This window comes from Dendropsophus ebraccatus, chromosome 9 (genome assembly GCF_027789765.1).
Source record: "Dendropsophus ebraccatus isolate aDenEbr1 chromosome 9, aDenEbr1.pat, whole genome shotgun sequence".
Classification (NCBI taxonomy): domain Eukaryota; kingdom Metazoa; phylum Chordata; class Amphibia; order Anura; family Hylidae; genus Dendropsophus; species Dendropsophus ebraccatus.
This window is the reverse complement of record NC_091462.1, coordinates 29068917-29090040: the sequence shown is the minus strand read 5'-3', so window position 1 is coordinate 29090040 and position 21124 is coordinate 29068917. Positions and strand designations below refer to the sequence as shown.

Genomic DNA, 21124 nt, shown 5'->3' with positions numbered 1-21124 from the left:
TCAGAATCTGACCCCCCAAAACCGCTTGTACCTTTGGTTATCTGCTTTTAATTCAAGATATGTGCTGGGGTCCGTTCGGCAGGTGATGCAGTTATTGTGCTAAAATCAACTATTAAACTTGCAGCCCTGTGTCAAATTGGCGTGGCCTAGAGTACCCATGCCCTAGGATTGTGACACCTCCCGTTCCTCCTCCCCGCCCCCCTTAATAATTAGGAATGCCCCTGGAATATTTTCTCCTATTCATCACCTGTGTGAACACTGCACATGAGCTGGATCGTTAAGGCACCTGTGCAGTGTTCTGACAGGTGATGAATAGGAAAAATGGTGAAGAGGGCGGGGAGGAGGGACGGATGGGTGTCACAATCAAGTTTAAAAGTTGTTTTTTAGGACAATAACTGCATCCCCTGCCAAACAAACTCCAGGAAAGATCTTGATTAAAAGCAGCTATCCGAAGGTACAAGTGGTTTGGGGGGGGACAGATTGTGATTTCATAGTCATTATAAGGAGGATTATGGTAGTTTCCATTAGAACTATTTTATGCACGTGACAGCCTCACAGATAAATTTAATACATCAAATAAATCTGAAATCTGCTTTTTATATATTATTTAATCATATAATGATGTATATAACCAGAAGTAATAATAGTTACATAGTCAATTCGGTTGAAAAAGACACATGTCCATCAAGTTCAACCAAGTATACATCTATCAACTGTTATCTATTTAGGGTGACAGAGGCAATCCAGGACCACCAGGGCCATATGGGCCGAAGGGAGATGGATTTGCAGGACCTCCAGTAAGTAAAACAATAAGCTTTGCTGAGTTTACGAATATTAAAGACCAAGTGAAACCTTCCAACGTCTAATATCTGGTAACTCATTCTCTTTGACATTAGGGAATGCCAGGACTTCCAGGTCTTCCAGGTGATCCAGGTCCAGACGGCATTGGACTTCCAGGACCAAAGGTAGCACTCCATTCAGATATACCCTTAAAGTCATGGAACAGCATTGGTTTGGTGTGGTTTCAGCCACATGCATTTCTCTACATGTAGAAACATTGTCTGAATGGCATTTTTCATGGTTTTTAACACCTTAAAACATAAATTTCCACATTGAATCAATGATTAGAGCCGTCTGCATATTGTCTGAGAGAATTCTCACCACAGGATTAGTAGATTGGTAGGTATGGCTCCAGGCGTCACAGCCATACCAAACCTGAACACCACCGCCACACCAGACCTGACCATACCTCCCCCCTACCCCCCTCAAAAAGACATCAGATTTACTGGCAAGTCTGAACAGAAGGTGGGAGACTAAAAAAATAAAAACAAAATAAAAGTTGTTTCCTTCCCCCTGCTCCCTGGTGCTGCCCCCCTGCAAGGTGCTGCCCTAGGCACCGGACCACGGGTGCCTAGTGGTAAATACGGCCCTGCCTGTCTGTGGCCGACATCGGCACACAGCAGGGGCTCCAGGATTTGTCACCAGCGTTAAGCTGTGCCGCGCACTGCCGCTCAGCTGACAGGGAGGCCCCGCGCACTTCCTCCAGCCGCCCTCTCAGCCCCCTCGTGGCGCCGCCATTTCTTTTTAATCTGGTGCACTGAGGCTCCGTACAGTCTCAGCGCACCGCTGCTCCTGATTGGCCCGTCCACCTGTCCATCACCGCCGGCGCCGAGCTCTCCCCCTGGGCTCCGAGGGACGTACAGTCACAGTGACAGGAGGATGGGAGCCGGACATCCATCTCCAAGCCAGTCTTGTGGTAAACTGCGCTGGGGGACATCACATGTGCAAACCAGGGGAAGGGGTCAGGGGACATGTGGAAAACAGGAGGAAGGTGAAAACAAGGAGAGGGGGATGTGTGTGGAAAACAAGGAGAGGTGGACATAGGGAAAACAAGGAGAGGGGGATGTGTGTGGAAAACAAGGAGAGGTGGACATAGGGAAAACAAGGAGAGGTGGACATAGGGAAAACAAGAAGAGGTGGACATAGGGAAAACAAGGAGAGGGGGATGTGTGGAAAAAGGGGAGAGGGGGATGTGTGTGGAAAACAAGGAGAGGTGGACATAGGGAAAACAAGGAGAGGGGGTATGTGTGTGGAAAACAAGGAGAGGTGGACATAGGGAAAACAAGGAGAGGGGGATGTGTGTGGAAAACAAGGAGAGGTGGACATAGGGAAAACAAGGAGAGGGGGATGTGTGGAAAAAGGGGAGAGGGGGACATAGGGAAAACAAGGGGAGTGGGATGTGTGTGGAAAAAGGGGAGAGGGGGATGTGTGTGGAAAAAGGGGAGAGGGGACATATGGAAAACAGGGGGAAAGGGGGAGGGTCAGGTGGGGATGAGGGCCAGGTAATGTGTGTGTGGGGGGGGGGGTCAGGTGAGGTAGTGTGTGGGGGGGGGGTCAGGTGGGGTAGTTTGTGTGCAGAGGGGTCAGGTTAATTGCAGGCAGAGGGGGGAACTTAACTGAGGGATACAGCAGGTGCGTTATTACTATGTAGGGGGGCACAGCACTGGACATTATTACTATGTAGGGGGGCACAGCACTGGACATTATTACTATGTAGGGGGGCACAGCACTGGACATTATTACTATGTAGGGGGGCACAGCACTGGACATTATTACTATGTAGGGGGGCACAGCACTGGACATTATTACTATATGGGGGTACAGCAGTAAGCATTATTACTATATGGGGCACAGCATATGGAGCATTATTACTATATGGGGACACAGCAGGAGGCATTATTATTGTATGAGGGTCACAGTCGGGACATTATTACTATATGGGGAAAAGCAGGGGATCTTACCCACAGGGGGCAACCCACATATCTAATCTGGGGTATTTAACTGTTTGCGGGGCACTACAGGGGAATTAACTATTTGTAGGTCACTAGTGGGGTTATTAACTTTTTGTGGGGCTCTAGTGGGGGAATTAACTATTTGTAAGGCACTATTGAAGGTATTAACTACTATAGGGGAGCTATTATGTGAATACCTACTACTTTGACAGTGCCAGGAACACTGCACATCACTCTGACAGTGTCAGGAATGCCAAATGTACAGAAATGGGGTAAGGAGGGGAGAGGGAGCTACCACAGGAAGAGGAGGGTAAGAGTAGAATCATACTAGTGTGTGTGTGTGTTATGGAGAAAGAAATGCTGCACTGTGGGGCTGGTATACAGGTGGAGCAGTATGTGGTAATGGGTTACTGCAGGTGGAGCAGTATGTATTTTCTGCACTGTGTTGGTGGTTTACTAAAGGTGAAGCAACATTTATTTCTGCACTTTGGTGTTGTTTTTAAGCTGCTCTGGGATATTATGTGCACTACATGGCGGTATCTGGCGCTTCATAGCTGTATATGTTTGTTGGTGAGGCCCGAGCATCAACATGGATTGCTGGGTGAGGCCCGAGAACAAAAAGTTTGAGACGCACTGCCTTAGATGTTCACACTGTATACAACTCCACAATGTGGAAAATGGGACTTCTACTGTTAGAAGATACCAGGTTTCTACCCCAAGAGGGGACCCAGTATAGGTCATGGCTGGCCAAGCAGGACATACTGACACAAGCAGAGGTGAAGCTGGTGCAACGGTTAGTGGTAAAAGCAGAAGACAGCCCAGTCCAGTGTTGATTACAGGGAACCCGTCACCATGAAAATACTACCTAAGCTATCAGCATCATGTTATAGAGCAGAAGGAACGGAACAGATTGATATATAACTTTATGGGAAAATATTCAGTATTACTTTTAATTTATTATTTGTCTATAAAACAACCCAGCCGAATAACAAAACTGTACCATGTATTGCCATGTATTTATTATAAATATATTTATTTGTAGGGAGACCCTGGTTTCAGAGGTCCTGTTGGTCTATCCGGTCCCCCTGGTGAAGGATTGCCAGGACCTAAGGTAAGGAAATTTTAAATATTCACTATATTTAAGATATAATACTTTTAAATTACATTTAAATGAAGAATATTTTAGATAGCCTTATGACCTGTATCTGGCAGGGAACCACTGAAGGCCTTATACCTGTTATTTAGACAATTAAATTTATTATAAGGAACTAGATGAAAAAGTGGATGTGGTTTATTGGGAGGGTGTAAGACCGTCCACAGACCCACAAAACTACCAAGAATATTTAAAAGAAGAACCCGTGGAGCCTCATCAAAGAGTCTAGAAACACAGGACTAGCCAGATATCCCTCCAGGAAGGACCTGGCTCCTCCAAGGGGTGGATCCTGTAAGGACACCACCAAAACCACCATATTAAGTGGCTCTATAAGTCAATGTAACGACAAGGAAAAAACCAAGGCCAGGTATCCGTCCACATACAGCTGTTTCGGGGTGTTGCCCCTCATCAGTGTGGAGCAGGATTCTGGCTAGGTGGGAGCAATGCCTAGTAGAGCCATAAGAGAAACAGATTGCTGATCTCAGGGAGACCAGACAAACGATAACACTGCTGGCTGCTAGTAAGCGCTCAATGCAGTGAAATCCTAGGTGCATTGCCCCCTGGGAAACATCCCGGAGGGATATCTGGCTAGTCCTGTGTTTCGAGACTCTTTGATGAGGCTCCATGGGATCTTCTTTTGCATATTTATGTTTCCCAGGGGGCAATGCACCTAGTATTTCACTGCATTGAGCGCGTTCACTAGCAGCCGGCAGTGTTATCGTTTGCCTGGTCTCCCTGAGATCAGCGATCTGTTTCTCTTACAAACTTACCATAACATGCCAGAAATGGGCAAAAACCATTGTGCTAATATATGCTTGCAAAACGGACAACTGAAAAACACACCAGATCCATTAAGAGGCATGGTTTATTTTACTTTTGTTCATAAAGCAGCCAGCATGGCATGGCTTCAGATCTAGCCCCACCTCAATATTAACCCTACATAGTGAGACTATATATATATATATATATATATATATATATATATATATATTCCATTAGTTCCATATATTTGTCTGCATAACCCTTCTGAAAATGACTACAGATGATTATGTATTTGTTGTTATCCTATACTAGACACTTTATTAATATTAATACTGTTTTTAGGGAAATTTAGGAAAAACAGGAATACCCGGCCCCCAGGGTCCTCCAGGAGAAGGCATACAGGGTCCAAAGGTAAGAAATACACTTGACCCAATGTTCTATTTTTGCCAAGTATTTAATTCTTTAGTACTTCTCAGAACTTTCTACCTTTATTTGTTGTTCTTAAATTTAATGTTTTTAATCTGTTTTTAGGGAGAACAAGGGGTTCAAGGTTTGCCAGGACCACGTGGACTTCCAGGAGAGGGACTTTTAGGACCAAAGGTCAGGACAAATTTTATTCTTTTTCAAGATGCAATATTTCCAAATATATAATCCAAATTAATCCTTAGTCCACTTCAGGAAAACCATCTTCATATACCTTTTTTAGTGAACTCTGAGTTCAATTAGTTGGGGGTTTCATGTCCAGGATCTTCATTTGTTGTCCAGAGAAAGATTACAAACTGCATCAATTGCTCTAGCAGGGAAGGGGAACCTCCGAACCTCCAGCTGTTGCAAAACTACAGTTCCCAGGGCCAAAGCTTTGGCTTTCCAGGCATGATGGGAATTGTAGTTAGGCAACAGCTTGAGGGCCAAAGGTTTCTATCCCTGGTCTAGACGGCCTGCCCATCCTAAATTACACAGAAAAGTCATTCATTTGAATGGGCACTGTTTAATTCTTAATTTTCCTTTTAGCGTTGCTACAGGTAGCTTGAACAGTTACAGGTTTCCCCATACATTACAACTTATTGCTTTGGGACACTTTGGGAAAAGGTTGATGTGAACAGATCCTTCCCTGGAATTGTCCAATAATAACTCTTCTGTGCCCAGGTTCAACCAATGAGACCTGTGTGCGGTGTCTTGGCCAACCACCATAGATCTGGCGTCACACCTCAACATCTAGCAAGTGACGGGCCGCACCTCAGACATAACATCCCAGGGGGTCACCACACGTGCAGATCATATGATTGAATAAGCCACATCATATGTCCCCAGGCACAAAACTAAAGATTTCATACTCTAACAATACATTTTGTATTCGTTACTATTGTTAAAAAAATTATAAATTTTACACCAAGAGAATATTTGGTTATGGCCTTTTCTAATCGGAGCCAATTTATTATTTCAGGGTGATCGTGGTTCTTCTGGTGAAAGAGGAAGAAAAGGAGAGAAAGGTGACAATGGAGATCCTGGTAGCCCTGGAGACTCGGTAAGGATTCGGTACACAATAATATCTCCAACAGCTTAGCTCTTTGTATTGGAAGCTTTATATAGATCACCTATAACTACACTTGGTAAATCTGCCATACACATGACAACTATCAGTAGTCCCCTGTGACTTCTACATAAGGGCCCTTTTACACGGAACGATAATCGTCCGAATCGGCCCTATCTGGCCGATTGGCATTCCGTGTAATAAACACAACGATCAGCCGATGACAACGATCATCGTTGATTTAGGTTTGGATCTATAATTGTTAGGCGCCAACAATGTGTAATAGCGATGCACAGCCAGCGGCTGATGATTTGCAAAGTGTACACATTAATCATGGTCCAGGGCTCCCCTTGTGGTCTGCTTCTCCCCGGGTCCCGCGCGATGCAACTTCAGAGCAGTCTGTCTGAGCTGACAGTCTGCTCAGCCAATCACTGGCCAGGACCGGCACGGCCAGTGATTGGCTGAGCAGCCTGTCAGCTGAGACAGGCTGCTCTGAAGATGCAGCGTGCAGGATCAGGGAGAAGCAGACCACAAGGGGAGCCCTGGACCATGGACAGGTAATGCATGCAGTTTTAGCATCGGTAACAATGTCCATGCAGCCCTTGTTAAACGATTATCGGGCTGTGTAATAGGCCCAGTAAACGAGCCCCGATCTAGCAGATCGACGCTCGTTTACAATTATTATCGGGCCGTGTAATAGTACCCTAAGTGTAGGGCTGGGCGGTATACCGCAAAAATACAGATACCGTCACTGGCGTCGGTTAACCGACTCCAACTTGACCAGGACGGTATTTGCAGTATTTTTGTATTTCTGTGTCCCTGCGCCCATCCTGTCAGAGGCCCCCGCACACACCAGCCAGGCCAGGCACCAGCGCTGGTATCAGAGCGGGAGGTGGAGGAGCAGCAGCAGGGTCCAGGTGACAATGCATTCCCCCCCCCCCCCCCCCGGCAAGTTCAAGCGACCGCCCGACCGCCCCGTCCGCGCAGCTGTCTGCCCTACCCACCCGTCCGGTCCGAGGCTCCGTCCCGTTGCACCTGTCCTGCCAAAGCACCCACCACCCGTCCGGTGTCCTTGCACACTGAGGGGACTACAGGAAAGCCGCCGCCAAGTGCTGCTGTGACATGGCCGCGTCCCTGCACACACAGGACAACATGTGCAGCGCTCGCCGGCCAGGTGTTGGGGCGATCGGACGGGACTGTTCCGGGAGGGGGGACCGGCACCAGTCCCGTCCGAGCGCCCCCCCACACCTGACGGCGAGCGCTGCACATGTTGTCCTATGTGTGCAGGGACGCAGCCATGTCACAGCAGCACTTGGCGGCGGCTGTCCTGTAGTCCCCTCAGTAACAGTACAGGACTGTAACATAGGAGGAATGTGCTGCAGCAGGCAGGATAAGTTATAGGAGACATTGCTGTGTATGGCATCCTGCCTGCTGCAGCCCATCCATTCCTCCTATGTTACAGCCCTGTACTGAGGGGACTACAGGTCCCAGCATACACCTCCCTGTGCTCCCTGTACAGTAATACACCCCAATCCCTCCCCTCCCCCCTGTATAGTCATACACCCCAATCCCCCCTGTATAGTCATACACCCCAATCCACCCCCTGTATAGTCATACACCCCAATCCCTCCCCTCCCCCCTGTATAGTCATACACCCCAATCCACCCCCTGTATAGTCATACACCCCTATCCCCCCCTGTATAGTCATACACCCCAATCCACCCCCTGTATAGTCATACACCCCAATCCACCACCCCCCCTGTATAGTCATACAGCCCTATCCCCCCCTGTATAGTCATACACCCCAATCCACCCCCTGTATAGTCATACACCCCAATCCACCCCCCCTGTATAGTCACACATTCCAATCCACCCCCCCTGTATAGTCATACACCCCAATCCACCCCCCCCTGTATAGTCACACATTCCAATCCACCTCCCCTGTATAGTCATACACCCCAATCCACCCCCCCTGTATAGTCACACATTCCAATCCACCCCCCCTGTATAGTCATACACCCCAATTCCCCCCTGTATAGTCATACACCCCAATCCCCCCCTGTATAGTCATACACCCCAATCCCCCCCTGTATAGTCATACACCCCTATCCGTCCCCCCTGTATAGTCATATACCCCTATCCGTCCCCCCTGTATAGACATACACCCAGGGGCGTAACTAGAAATGGCTGGGCCCCATAGCAAACTTTTGATTGGGGCCCCCCCGCCCCACCCCCTCTCGATCGACCACTACGCCATCAACACACTCAGCTCTACACAGGTTCTGTACACCATATAAATTACAGTACAGTTACATCAGGTGACTTACAGGAGACGTCTTCTCTGATCGGAGTTTTTCCCTTTTCATTTTATTTTCCATCCGTCCTGGGCCGTTATGAGAACTTCTCCGGGCCACGAATCCACAGAATCTGCCAGACAGACATATTAGGCTCCACACTCTGTCACCATCCTCATCTCTACCAACTGCACATCTGTATTGGCCCCTTTACACCCACATTTAGTGGGTAGGCTGACTCTATGTGATCCCATTTTAGTATATGGCCCTCCTCTCTGTCGCCCCTCCTTATAGATAGCTTCCTTATGTTGCCCCCCCCCCCGCTGTCCCCCTTATAGATGCCCCCCCATGTTGTCCCCTTATAGATGGTCCCCTATGTTGCCCCCCCTATAGATGGCCCCCTCTTCCCCTATATTGTCCCCTTATAGATGGCCCCCTTTCCCCCTTTATTGTCCCCTTATAGATGTTCCCCTCTCCCCCAATGTTGTACGTTTATATCCCCCTCTCCCCCTATGTTCTCCCCTTATAGATGGCCTGCTCTCCCCCTATGGTGTCCCCCCCTTATAGATGGCCCTCTCCCCCCCCCCTTATAGATGCCCCCCTCCCCCCCCTTCCTTATAGATGTCTCCCTCCCCCCCTTCCTTATAGATGGTCCCCCTCTCCCCCCTCCCTTATAGATGCCCCCCTCTCCCCCCCTTCCTTATAGATGCCCCCCTCTCCCCCCCTTCCTTATAGATGTCCCCCTCCCCCCTTCTCTTCTAGATGCCCCCTTCTCTTCTCCCCCCATTCCTTATAGATGCCCCCTTCTCTTCTCCCCCCCTTCCTTATAGATGCCCCCTTCTCTTCCCCCGCTTCCTTATAGATGCCCCCTTCTCTCCCCCCGCCCTTCCTTATAGATGCCCCCTTCTCTCCCCCCCCCCCTTCCTTATAGATGCCCCCTTCTCTTCTCCCCCCCCCTTCCTTATAGATGCCCCCTTCTCTCCCCCCCCCTTCCTTATAGATGCCCCCTTCTCTTCCCCCCCCATCCTTATAGATGCCCCCCTCTCTTCCCCCCCCTTCCTTATAGATGCCCCCTTCTCTTCTCCCCCCTTCCTTATAGATGCCCCCTCCTCTCCTCCCCCCCCCTTCCTTATAGATGCCCCCTTCTCTCCTCCCCCCTTCCTTATAGATGCCCCCTTCTCCCCCCCTTCCTTATAGATGCCCCCTTCTCTTCTCCCCCCTTCCTTATAGATGCCCCCTTCTCTTCCCCCCCCTTCCTTATAGATGCCCCCTTCTCCCCCCCCTTCCTTATAGATGCCCCCTTCTCCCCCCCTCCTTATAGATGCCCCCTTCTCCCCCCCTTCCTTATAGATGCCCCCTTCTCCCCCCCCCCCCCCTTCCTTATAGATGCCCCCTTCTCCCCCCCTTCCTTAAAGATGCCCCCTTCTCCCCCCCTTCCTTAAAGATGCCCCCTTCTCCCCCCCTTCCTTATAGATGCCCCCTTCTCTTCCCCCCCCTTCCTTATAGATGCCCCCTTCTCCCCCCCCTTCCTTATAGATGCCCCCTTCTCCCCCCCCCCCCTTCCTTATAGATGCCCCCTTCTCCCCCCTCCTTCCTTATAGATGCCCCCTTCCCACCCCCTTCCTTATAGATGCCCCCTTCCCCCCCCTTCCTTATAGATGCCCCCTTCCCCCCCCCTTCCTTATAGATGCCCCCTTCTCCCCCCCTTCCTTATAGATGCCCCCTTCTCCCCCCCTTCCTTATAGATGCCCCCTTCTCCCCCCCCCCCTTCCTTATAGATTCCCCCTTCCGCCCCCTTTGTCCGAGGAAAGCAAGTTTAAAAAAAAGAAAAAGACTCACCTAACAACATGCTCCCCCGTCGAGCCTTTTTCCTGTCACCCCCTGTCTGATGCGCGGCTGCCGTCTGATGCCGCGTCCTAGCCCCGGCAGCGCGCGTATCATAGAGTTCTGTGTGAGCCTGTGGCCGCGACTTCCGGCACACGTCTCTGTGCCGGAAGTCGCGGCCGCAGCACAAGCCCACACAGAACTCTATGATACGCGCGCTGCCGGGGCTAGGACGCGGCATCAGACGGCAGCTGCCCATCAGACAGGGGATGACAGGAGCGCTGTGGACCGGTCCCGTGCTCCCCCTGGCCCAGTGACTCCTTTTCCCTATGGTTGGGGAAAGGAGTCTCCGGGTCGGGAGGAGCACGGGACCGGCCCCCGGCTACAGCACCCGGGAGGCATGCTCAGCCGCCGGGTGCTGCAGGATATGTAAGCTCCAGGGGCCCGCGTCACGGGCCCCTGATGCGGCGGGGCCCCGTAGCAGCCGCTACGGCTGCTACGGTGGTAGTTCCGCCAGTGCATACACCCCTATCCGTCCCCCCTGTATAGTCATACACCCCTATCCGTCCCCCCTGTATAGTCATATACCCCTATCCGTCCCCCCTGTATAGTCATACACCCCTATCCGTCCCCCCTGTATAGTCATATACCCCTATCCGTCCCCCCTGTATAGTCATACACCCCTATCCGTCCCCCCTGTATAGTCATACACCCCTATCCGTCCCCCCTGTATAGTCATTCACCACAATCCACCCCCCCCTGTATAGTCATACACCCCTGTCCGCCCTCCCTGTACAGTCATACGCCCCTATCCGTCCCCTCTGTATAGTCATACACCCCTATCCGTCCCCCCTGTATAGTCATTCACCACAATCCACCCCCCTGTATAGTCATACACCCCTATCCACCCCCCCCGTATAGTCATACACCCCAATCCCCCCTGTATAGTCATACACTGCAATCCCCCCCTGTATAGTCATACACCCCAATCTGTCCCCTCTGTATAGTCATACACCCCTATCCGTCCCCTCTGTATAGTCATACACCCCAATCCACCCCCCCTGTATAGTCATAAACCCCAATCCCCCCTGTATAGTCATACACCCCAATCCCCCCTGTATAGTCATACACCCCAATCTGTCCCCTCTGTATAGTCATACACCCCAATCCGTCCCCTCTGTATAGTCATACACCCCAATCCGTCCCCCCTGTATAGTCATACAGCCCTATCCGTCCCCCCTGTATAGTCATACACCCCTATCCGTCCCCCTTGTATAGTCATACACCCCTATCCGTCCCCCCTGTATAGTCATACACCCCAATCCGTCCCCCCTGTATAGTCATACACCCCTATCAGTCCCCCCTGTATAGTCATACACCCCAATCCGTCCCCGCTGTATAGTCATACACCCCTATCTGTCCCCCCTGTATATTCATACACCCCAATCCGTCCCCCCTGTATAGTCCTGTACCCCCATCCCTATGTACCTCCTGTATAGTAATACACCCCTATCCACCCTCCACCCCCCCATATAGTCATACACACCTATCCCTATGTGACCCTCTGTGTATACACATCCTGTAGAGGCTGTATACCTTTATATACATGTCCAGATCCCCTAATAATGACAAAAATTAATAATGATAATAAACTAACCACAGGTTGCTGCTCTTTTTTACTTTTTTTAATCAAAATGTCACCAGTATGGCACGGCAAGTGGGTGTGGCTTGCAAAAAGGGGCGTGTCATAGTTATCGTTGAATTATCGTTACTGCGGCTACATGTGTGATAAACCGCGATATTGATTTAGGCCAATATTGCCCAGCCCTCCCTAAGTGTATATACTTGTTCATTTCATGAGGGAGAAGGTTAAACTGCTGCAAGACACAACTGGTAGAGTTTATCTTACAAGGAGAACATACAAACAGAAGAGTGGAAATCCATAAATGAGAACCACGTCGGTCGGCTCATAGCTAAGGAGGGCTGGTGGAAGGTTACCATTTCATAGCATTTCATAGAAATTAACATATTACACACACACATTAACATCAGGTGATTTCAAACACTAAGGGTTGGGTTTTACACTGCAGATTCAAAATAAGTAAAACATAATGGGCAATCGCAGCCGGCTTCTTATCACAGGGACTCCAAATTGGAGTGCAACACTGGCTTTAAAAGGGTACTCTGGCGAAAATCTTTTTCATTCAAATCAACTGGTTTCAGAAAGTTAAAAAGATTGTAATTTTAAAAAAAGAAAAGGCAGGTCAGCACGTCCTGAGATGAAAAAAATTCTGTACTTTATTCCAATGGGTTAAAATCTCATGGTACAAAAGTCACAAGTAAGGAGACACGAACATGTGCGTTTCTGGCCGGCAGGCCCTTAATCATAGATTGTAATTTACTTTTATTTAAAAATCTTCCAGTACATAGCAGCTGCTGTATGTCTTGCAGGAAGTGCTGTATTCTTTTCAGTCTGACACAGTGCTCTTTGCTGCCACCTCTGTCCAGGTCAGGAACTGTTATGGGTAGTAGAAGTTTTCTATGGGGATTTGCTACTGCTCTTGACAAAAAAACATGGCCACTTTCTTTCAGAGACAACACGATTTGTCTCCAGTTCAGGTGCGGTTTGCAAATAAGCTCTATTCACTTCAATGGAACTGAGCAGCAAAACCCCACCCAAGCTGGAGACAAGAGTGGGGCTGTCTCTGAAAGAAATTGGCCATGTTTTTGTAGCGCTAGATAACCCCTTTAAGAATAGAGGACAGAATATTGTCTTGTTTTGGGAGAGCAGGAAAGCCGCCCTGCCATCCAGAAATAACAATATTTTCCATGTTTTTACAGGGAAGACCTGGAAATAAAGGAGACCCGGGATTAACAGTAAGTTAAATGCTGTTACTATACCATTATTATGTTAAGTATGCATAAAATTTAGCAAAATCATGTTATATAGTCTTTTTATGTATTTTATGTACCATACTTATATATGTTTTTCTCATATACACGCCTGTATTATTTCCTAATCACACAGAGAGAAGATATCATTAAGATGATCAAGGAAATTTGTGGTAAGTTATTTTACTGTTTGTTTTGCATCATATGTTGGTAAAACTTTAAAAACTATATCCACCTTGGAGACCATATTAGTTTTGTTGTATCTATAAAAAAAAACCTGAAACCTCGCAATATAACTGGGGAGCTAGTATTGTAGTTTTGTTTCTATGTAGGCCTATGTGTCCCATGGTAACAGACTGCAACCAACCCCTGTGTAGTCTGGTCTTTAAGTAATACAATCTTTTATCTTTTTACTATTTGCTCACATATAGAGGGAATATATAATTTCCTGTGCCAGAGGAAAGTGGAAGGCCCTGTCTTTGTGTGAAAACTCCCATTTTCTGCACACAAAAAAAACATTGCCCAACTTTGTTACTTGGAAATGTTAAATTCCCTCTAAAGGAATCTGAACTGTGGCATCACATAAAAGATTAGAGGGGATTATAACTACAATTCTTTGTATTGTTCCCTATAGGTTGCGGTGTTAAATGTAAAGAGATCCCCATGGAACTTGTCTTCGTCATTGACAGCTCTGAGAGTGTTGGACCAGAAAACTTTGAAATCATCAAAGACTTTGTGACAGCGCTGGTTGAGCGCGTAACCGTAGGACGGAATGCCACTCGTATAGGACTTGTCCTATACAGTTTAGAAGTAAAGCTCGAATTTGGCCTAAACAGGTTCACCACTCAGCAAGACGTAAAGCAAGCCATCAGAAAGATGATGTACATGGGAGAAGGTACCTACACGGGAACCGCCATACGAAAAGCTACACAGGAAGGTTTTTACGGAGCAAGGAATGGTGTGAGGAAAGTAGCCATTGTCCTCACCGATGGTCAGACAGACAAGAGGGAAACTGTGAAACTGGACATAGCTGTTCGGGAGGCTCAGGCGGCCAATATAGAAATGTACGCCATTGGAATTGTGAACTCCAGTGACCCAACTCAACAAGAATTCATTAGGGAACTAAATCTTATTGCATCCGACCCTGATGCTGAACACATGTACTTAATAGATGATTTCAACACTTTACCAGGTAAAAAAGTTGAGTAACTTTGTGAATATATTGCCGTATTATTAGTAAGGTCAATAATCTATACTATAATCTCTTCTAGCTTTGGAATCCAAATTGGTGAACCAGTTCTGTGAGGATGAAAATGGTGCCCTCATCTACAACCGAGTAGGGAACAAAATCAGTACAATGTATACCCAGAAAGGCTCCTCCAGCAGTACTACCTTTGTGGCATCTCCAGGCAACAATGACCGCGTCAACACGGAGGAAAGTCTTAGACTGGAAGAAAAACGTAGGTTAGAGGAAAGAATAAGGTTAGAAGAAGAAAGAATCCAACAAGAAAGACTTAGGCAGCAAGAAATCATTCGACGAGAAGAAGAAAGGATTCGTCTAGAGGAAGAGAGACGAAGGACAGAACAGAATATTGTTATTAATCGGCAGCCACAAGTTTCGGTATTGTCAAAATATGCAAATGTCAACTACTCAAATTCCCACTAATCGAGTAATTTATAGGTTCACCTTTGAGCAAACTAGACAGTCCAGACCAGACAGTGCACCAAATTTACCACATGTAATACACTCCAGTAAATATGGTGCATTTTAGACTATGTAGACTATGTTTGCACCAAAACTATACTGTAGGTAGAATGTGGCCAAACGTAATAAACCTAAAGTTTAAAATTCAACTTGCAGGAAATGATTATTCATCTTTTGTATTCTTCAATGGTTATTGTTTTTTATTTGTAGCCAAAAGAAGTGGTCCCTATTCCAAGCATAGATGAAGGAGAAGAAGAAGAAGAAGAAGAAGATTATGCTGATGAGAATGAGGACACAGGGCAGCCGTCATCTTCCAACACCAGGGGTAACTAATGCTTTGATTTTTCCCTTTACAGTCTATTACTTTATTACCTAAAAGGCATATTCCCATCTGGACACATATGGAATATCCACAAGATACCCCATAAATGTCCAGTAGATGCATAAAACCAATAGATCCCACCTCTGGGACCTGTACCTATCACAAGATCAAGGACCCCCTGGCCTTTTCCATCCTCCTTGTGGTCACTGGAAGTGGTTAGGAAGCTGAACACAGCCACATACACTAGTAGTTTAGATAACAGCCATAGACGTTAATGGGAGTTGCATAAGCAGCATATCAATGGCGCTGTTAGCGATGATGTTTCTGTAATTCAGGAGTTACAGAAACAACATAAATTGTGATGCTACATTGTCAATGGGGATTACACACTGCGTAAAACAACTGCCTCGGCTGCTTTTAGTTTACATCAATCAGACTGGAGGGGGGATAGGAGGCCCCTGGTGGAAAGATAGGGGTGGGTCCTAGCGATGGGACTTGCATCCATCAGACATTTACGTATCTAATGGATATACCATAGTATTGGAATATTGCTTTAATGTACTTAACTATGTCTGCTTTGTGTTTGCTATACAGTATCGTCAGCGGAGATTGCATCTCCAGGATCATCAACGTCATCTAGGACTGTCATACTGTCCCCAAGCTCATCAGAGATTGTCGAACCAATAAAACCAAAAATAGGTGCGCTTCATTTATACCTACCCTTCTCTGAGACAGACCTATGAAAAGTATTGAGTTATGACACGTGTTCAATGGTACCTGCCGCGATGAATGAGGAAGATACTTTGCAACTTTTTTTATAGTGGATTTGCATGCAAAAACCCTTTTTGGTGCAAAGAAAACCAGTGCAGAAATGCACCAGTGGTTTGAATTTTAAAGATATTATTTCCATCTGAGCATGTTATCTGTGTATAGGGGATAACCTGCAGAATCATGGGAATCCAATCGTTGTGACCCCCACAGATCTGGTGTACATGGGGAGATCCCTTTAAGTCCACAGCAGTAAATATTTATTTTATCCTTATATCCCTCTTAATGTCTTGTAGAATACATCCAGGATGCACGATGCAAGCTGCCATTAGATCAGGGTCCATGCCGGACTTATATCATTAAATGGTATTACGATAAACAAGCCAACTCTTGTGCCCAGTTCTGGTACGGTGGCTGCAGTGGGAATGGTAATCGTTTTGATACTGAAGATGAATGTAAGAAATCCTGTGTCTACCCCCATGAGGGAGGTAAGTTATACAAAAAATCCCAAAGTAATATAATAAAACTTTTGAAGGCAGATACAAAATAGAATAGGATAGGCTCCTAACCACCACATTACACAATACCTATACATTGCTTAATCACAATGCCCATATAGCTGTCACATACCAGTCCTATAGTGGCACCCTGCACAGTATAGCCCTGCATTAGACCACATATAAGTGAATACAGTATGTCTGATCACATCCATCCATCCATCCATTGCCTCACTGGTGATGGATGACTACAGTCATTCTCTTTTCCTCTCCATCCAGCCCAGACCACCATGATGACTCCTAAATACATAGGGTACCATAGGGTTATGTGCCCTACTTAGTGCCCCCATATTAGTGGTACCCTGCTTTGGGACCCACATAGTACAGGAGTTTCTCCTGAGTGCCCTCACACAGTAATGGTGCCCCATGAATTCCTCACACAGTAAAAGTGCTCCTACAAGGTGCCCCCTCCAGTAGTGGTGCCAACTTGGTGCCCTCCACACAGTAATTGGGCCCCTACTCAGCAATGGTGGTGGCCCCTTAGTGCACCTCTCTTAGTAATAGTGCCCTCTATAGTAATCCCATTTAAGCTAAAGCTTTTGCTGTCCAGACATGATGGGAGTTGTAGTTTTGCAACAGCTGGAGCGCAAAGGTTCCCTACCCCTGTTCTATAACCATAGGTTTATATAGGTGATGTATGGTAAATACCATTTGTATCAACTGTAACAGATATACAACAGAGGTATATGTAAGATCATCCCCTAATTTCTGCCTCCAATGGGCACTGCCAACGGTGTCAAAAAGCAATACACAAACCTTCTTACAAAAGCCGGCATAGGCGTGTAGTGAATTGACTTTACTGTATAGCGATGCTTGGAGGTAAACTTTTTTCTTTTATATTTTTACAGAAAAATAAGGTGGAGTAAAGCGAGAGGCGATACTCTAGAAACTGAAGGATTCACAAGAACATTTCCCTAAGTGTGCCGATTCACCGCCAGTGCTGTTTATGATGTCACGGAATAGCTTTTTTAGTGACCTATAGCTTTATCCCAATGTTATGTTGCCTTCTATGCCCCGGGGGCAAAGTCTTATGCTGTTAGCACAATAGCAAAAGGTTTTGCTCACTTGAACTGACGTCACACAATAGGAGACTAAAGGATTTTTTTTTATCTTGTCGACCAATGTCCCTTAGGATAGACTATTTCAATACTGTATTTAAAGCTACAGCTGTATTCACTATAGCTCTGCTGTCTTATGAGCCTGTACAATGCTAGTCCCATCTACCCAACGAGAACCCAGCAAGGCGTGTCCTTCTTTTCAGCAATTGGTGGGGGGGTCTCAGCATCTAAACCCCTACTATCATTCTATGACATGGCAATAATTCTTAAAGGGAACACTCCATTCAAATGTGACGTACATAGGTATATGACATAGGGATTCTAGCCTTCCAAACCATGTGACATTAGCTACCCCCAGGCCGTGCACTGAGTTTTACCTGAAGTGTTCCTTAAAGACGAGCAAGGTCCATTCCTAGTATTCCTAGTCATTCCAGTCCTTACGTACTTTAGGAATAGCAGCTCTGCAGCACAAACTGCTCCTCTAATAAGTCAAATTCTAACATATTAGCACATCTGCCTTATGTTTACCCTAAAGGCATATTGTCAATCTATGTTTTTGGTGCTGAATCTATAATGTATATTATGTACAACATTACTGTAGCCATGAATAGTAGTTTTCATTAGATTGATGTTTTATACTTTACATTATTGTTTTTGTTTTTTTGTTTTTATGTTTTTTACAATGACATGTGACTAGTTGTGTGTCAAACATAAGTTAATATTTATACTAGCTCTCAGTCCATATCACATAGGACGGTCACACCGGCACCCACACTGCTGTATACATGAATGTAACCTTCATCTTTGTACATATCACTATTTTTTTTAGAGAGTAGAGATGTTGTGTTTTTTTTTTTTTTTTTTGTACGACTCTTAAAATCGAATAAAATTTAATAAAAAAATACTGGTGATATAAGGAATTTTTTTTGTATATTTCATATACTTCCTTTATGCACTTCCATGGTCGTATGATCACACTGGCGGCCTGTCCACTGGGTGTGTCCGATACAACACCAAAGCTACAGTGAGGTGAAAAAAACGTGAAACTGCCATCAGGAATTGTAGGGCCCCTCCACCTTGTCCTTAGGGCCCTATTACACGAAATAAATGCACTGAATGATCCAACAATTGTGTGAGGGTCAAGCCCCCTACCATCTGCCAGATCCGCACTCATTTACTGACTGCCAATAGGAATTGGCACTTTGCATAGCAGCCCTGCGACGTCAGCTAGTTACATGGCCGATCTGGGGTATAGCACATCCACAACTACCTGTACATGTCATCTCTAAGCTCTTATTATTAAGCCTTCTTATTATGTCCTAACCACAAGCAGTGTGTTTGATGACCTCTGCAGTAAAGTGTATCACCAGTCATTATAGGGTTAATGCTTTAGACCTCTGTGTGTACACATAGTAACCATGGCAACCGTGAGCTGTGAGGTCAATCACTTATGTCATAAAGAAGCTTCTATAAAACAAAGGCCCGCTGTCTGGATCAGTGCCATCTTGGATGCGCCAGAGGACCTTGAGCTTGACTAACTTACTCTCTTCTACCCTTAATTTTGGAGGTTCAAGCAGGGGAAATGGGGTTGTCTGCTTAAGACTACCCATTAAAGGTGGACCTGGAAGATATACATCAGCTTAGCTATTACTAAGGTGACAGATATGGCAGCCAGATCTCTCCCACATCAGGTTAAGTATATTTATATCCTGGTAAAATCTACAAACTATGTTATATCGACATTACCCTCTAAGCCCAGGGGAGGGGCAACCCTCCAGCCATGGCTCCCTCAAGGTTTCCCCCACAGGGGTTTTTTCCTCGTCTGAGTGCTGAAGGGTGGCTTTTCGTGAGTCAGGGGTCTGCCATTTTCAGTGTCATGTGATTTTAAATAAAATTGTGATTATTTGACACCTGATTACAGTGTGTTGTGTCTTTATTATGCAATCTTGGGTTTTATTTATTTCGCTTGGTGGTTTGGGGTCCATCACATACCACCACCTACAATCAGGATGGAGCAGGGGACAGTCCTTGTAGGAGGTTAGTTTCAGCACCAGGACGTATATTTACTGACCTCCTTCTGATGTTCACTGTTTACACAAACAGTGCCCGGGAGCCACAACTAAACTGTCAACTGATAGCTGACAGTCTAGTGTAACTGCCGCTGGACCCACAAAGGGCAATCACCGGCATTGGTGGATCGGTAATGGTAAGGCTGGGTTCACACTGAGTTTTTGCAATCTGTTCAAGGTACCCGTTTTTAATTGGTTACTATTAACGGACAGAAAAACGTAGTCAACACTACTTTTGTGTCATCCGTTTTTTTTTTTATAATAGAAGTCAATGGAAAAACAGATCCAAACGCATGACACACAATTGCATCCGTTTTGGCATAATTTTTTTGCATCCGTTTTTTCCATAAGACGTATAAGTTAAACGGATTTCAAAAACGCAGTGTGAACCCAGCCTAATTGGTGTGGTAAAAAATACATAAGACATGGAGAGAAAGGAGCTGCTGCACCTCACACCTATGGCTGACACTAATGCCACTCGGCTACATTTAAAAACCAACGCCAGGATGTTGGTATATAATTTGATCAAACCATATTGCCTCATGTACCATGTGTCGGTCTCCTGGTTCACATGGGTCCCTACACCAACTCCACACTGTTTTGGTCAGCAACCGCCAACCCAGCAAAGCGAGCACAAGCAGGGAAGGGAGGCCATAGAATGCCCCTGCAATCCCAATGTCACAGGACCAAACCCAAAGTGCCCCCCCAAAGCCAGTTGGCACCACCGGCTGAGAAAGCTGCCGACAAATAACACAAGTGTGAATATGCTCTTGTACCCACCATTACTGCTGCAGGTAGAATGGGAGAGATAGAAGGTACTGACATGTGAGCACAGGTGTATCCTGCTAATTTGGGTCATGTGGGTCTTATGAAGAGGAGTGCCAACTGCTCAGAAAAGGGAGAAAAATAAAATACGACATGGAGAGAAAGGAGCTGCTGCACCTCACACCTATGGCTGATACCAATGCCACTCAACTACATTTAAAAACCAACGCCAGGATGTTGGTATATAATTTGATCAAACCATATTGCCCCATGTACCACATGCCGGTCTCCAGGTTTACATGGGTATCTCCACACTGTGTCGGTCAGCGACCGCTAACCCTGCAAAGCCTGCACAAACAGGGAAGGGAGGCCATGGAATGGCCCTGCAACCCCAATGTCACAGGACCAAACTCAAAGTGCCCCCCACATAAGGTTACATTCGAATCTCTGCAAAGAAAATGCTAAATTTAACTATTCTTTGTTACTTTGCAGTTATTCCTGTGAAATGCCCAAAGGGTTAAAAAAAACTGTATGAAAAATGTGAATACTTGAAAGGGTGAAGATTTAAAAATGGGGTAAATTTTGGGGGTTTCTTGTATACAGGATTCTACAATATACTTCAAAACTGAACT

The 21124-nt window shown here is 46.3% G+C and overlaps 1 protein-coding gene across 1 annotated transcript in view; it reads left to right on the top strand.

The window, feature by feature from the left end:
* Positions 1 to 18483, top strand: part of COL28A1 (collagen type XXVIII alpha 1 chain) — a 55226-nt gene extending 36743 nt beyond the window's left edge. Inside the window, exons 25-38 of the mRNA XM_069985122.1 lie at positions 729 to 797; positions 897 to 965; positions 3835 to 3903; positions 5050 to 5118; positions 5239 to 5307; positions 6152 to 6232; positions 13198 to 13233; positions 13385 to 13421; positions 13883 to 14440; positions 14520 to 14869; positions 15164 to 15278; positions 15870 to 15974; positions 16340 to 16531; positions 17449 to 18483. Of these exons, the coding sequence (XP_069841223.1) occupies positions 729 to 797; positions 897 to 965; positions 3835 to 3903; positions 5050 to 5118; positions 5239 to 5307; positions 6152 to 6232; positions 13198 to 13233; positions 13385 to 13421; positions 13883 to 14440; positions 14520 to 14869; positions 15164 to 15278; positions 15870 to 15974; positions 16340 to 16531; positions 17449 to 17456 (1827 nt within the window). The 3' untranslated portion in view covers positions 17457 to 18483. The remainder of the gene's footprint in view (positions 1 to 728; positions 798 to 896; positions 966 to 3834; positions 3904 to 5049; positions 5119 to 5238; positions 5308 to 6151; positions 6233 to 13197; positions 13234 to 13384; positions 13422 to 13882; positions 14441 to 14519; positions 14870 to 15163; positions 15279 to 15869; positions 15975 to 16339; positions 16532 to 17448) is intronic.
* Positions 18484 to 21124: the final 2641 nt, after the last annotated feature.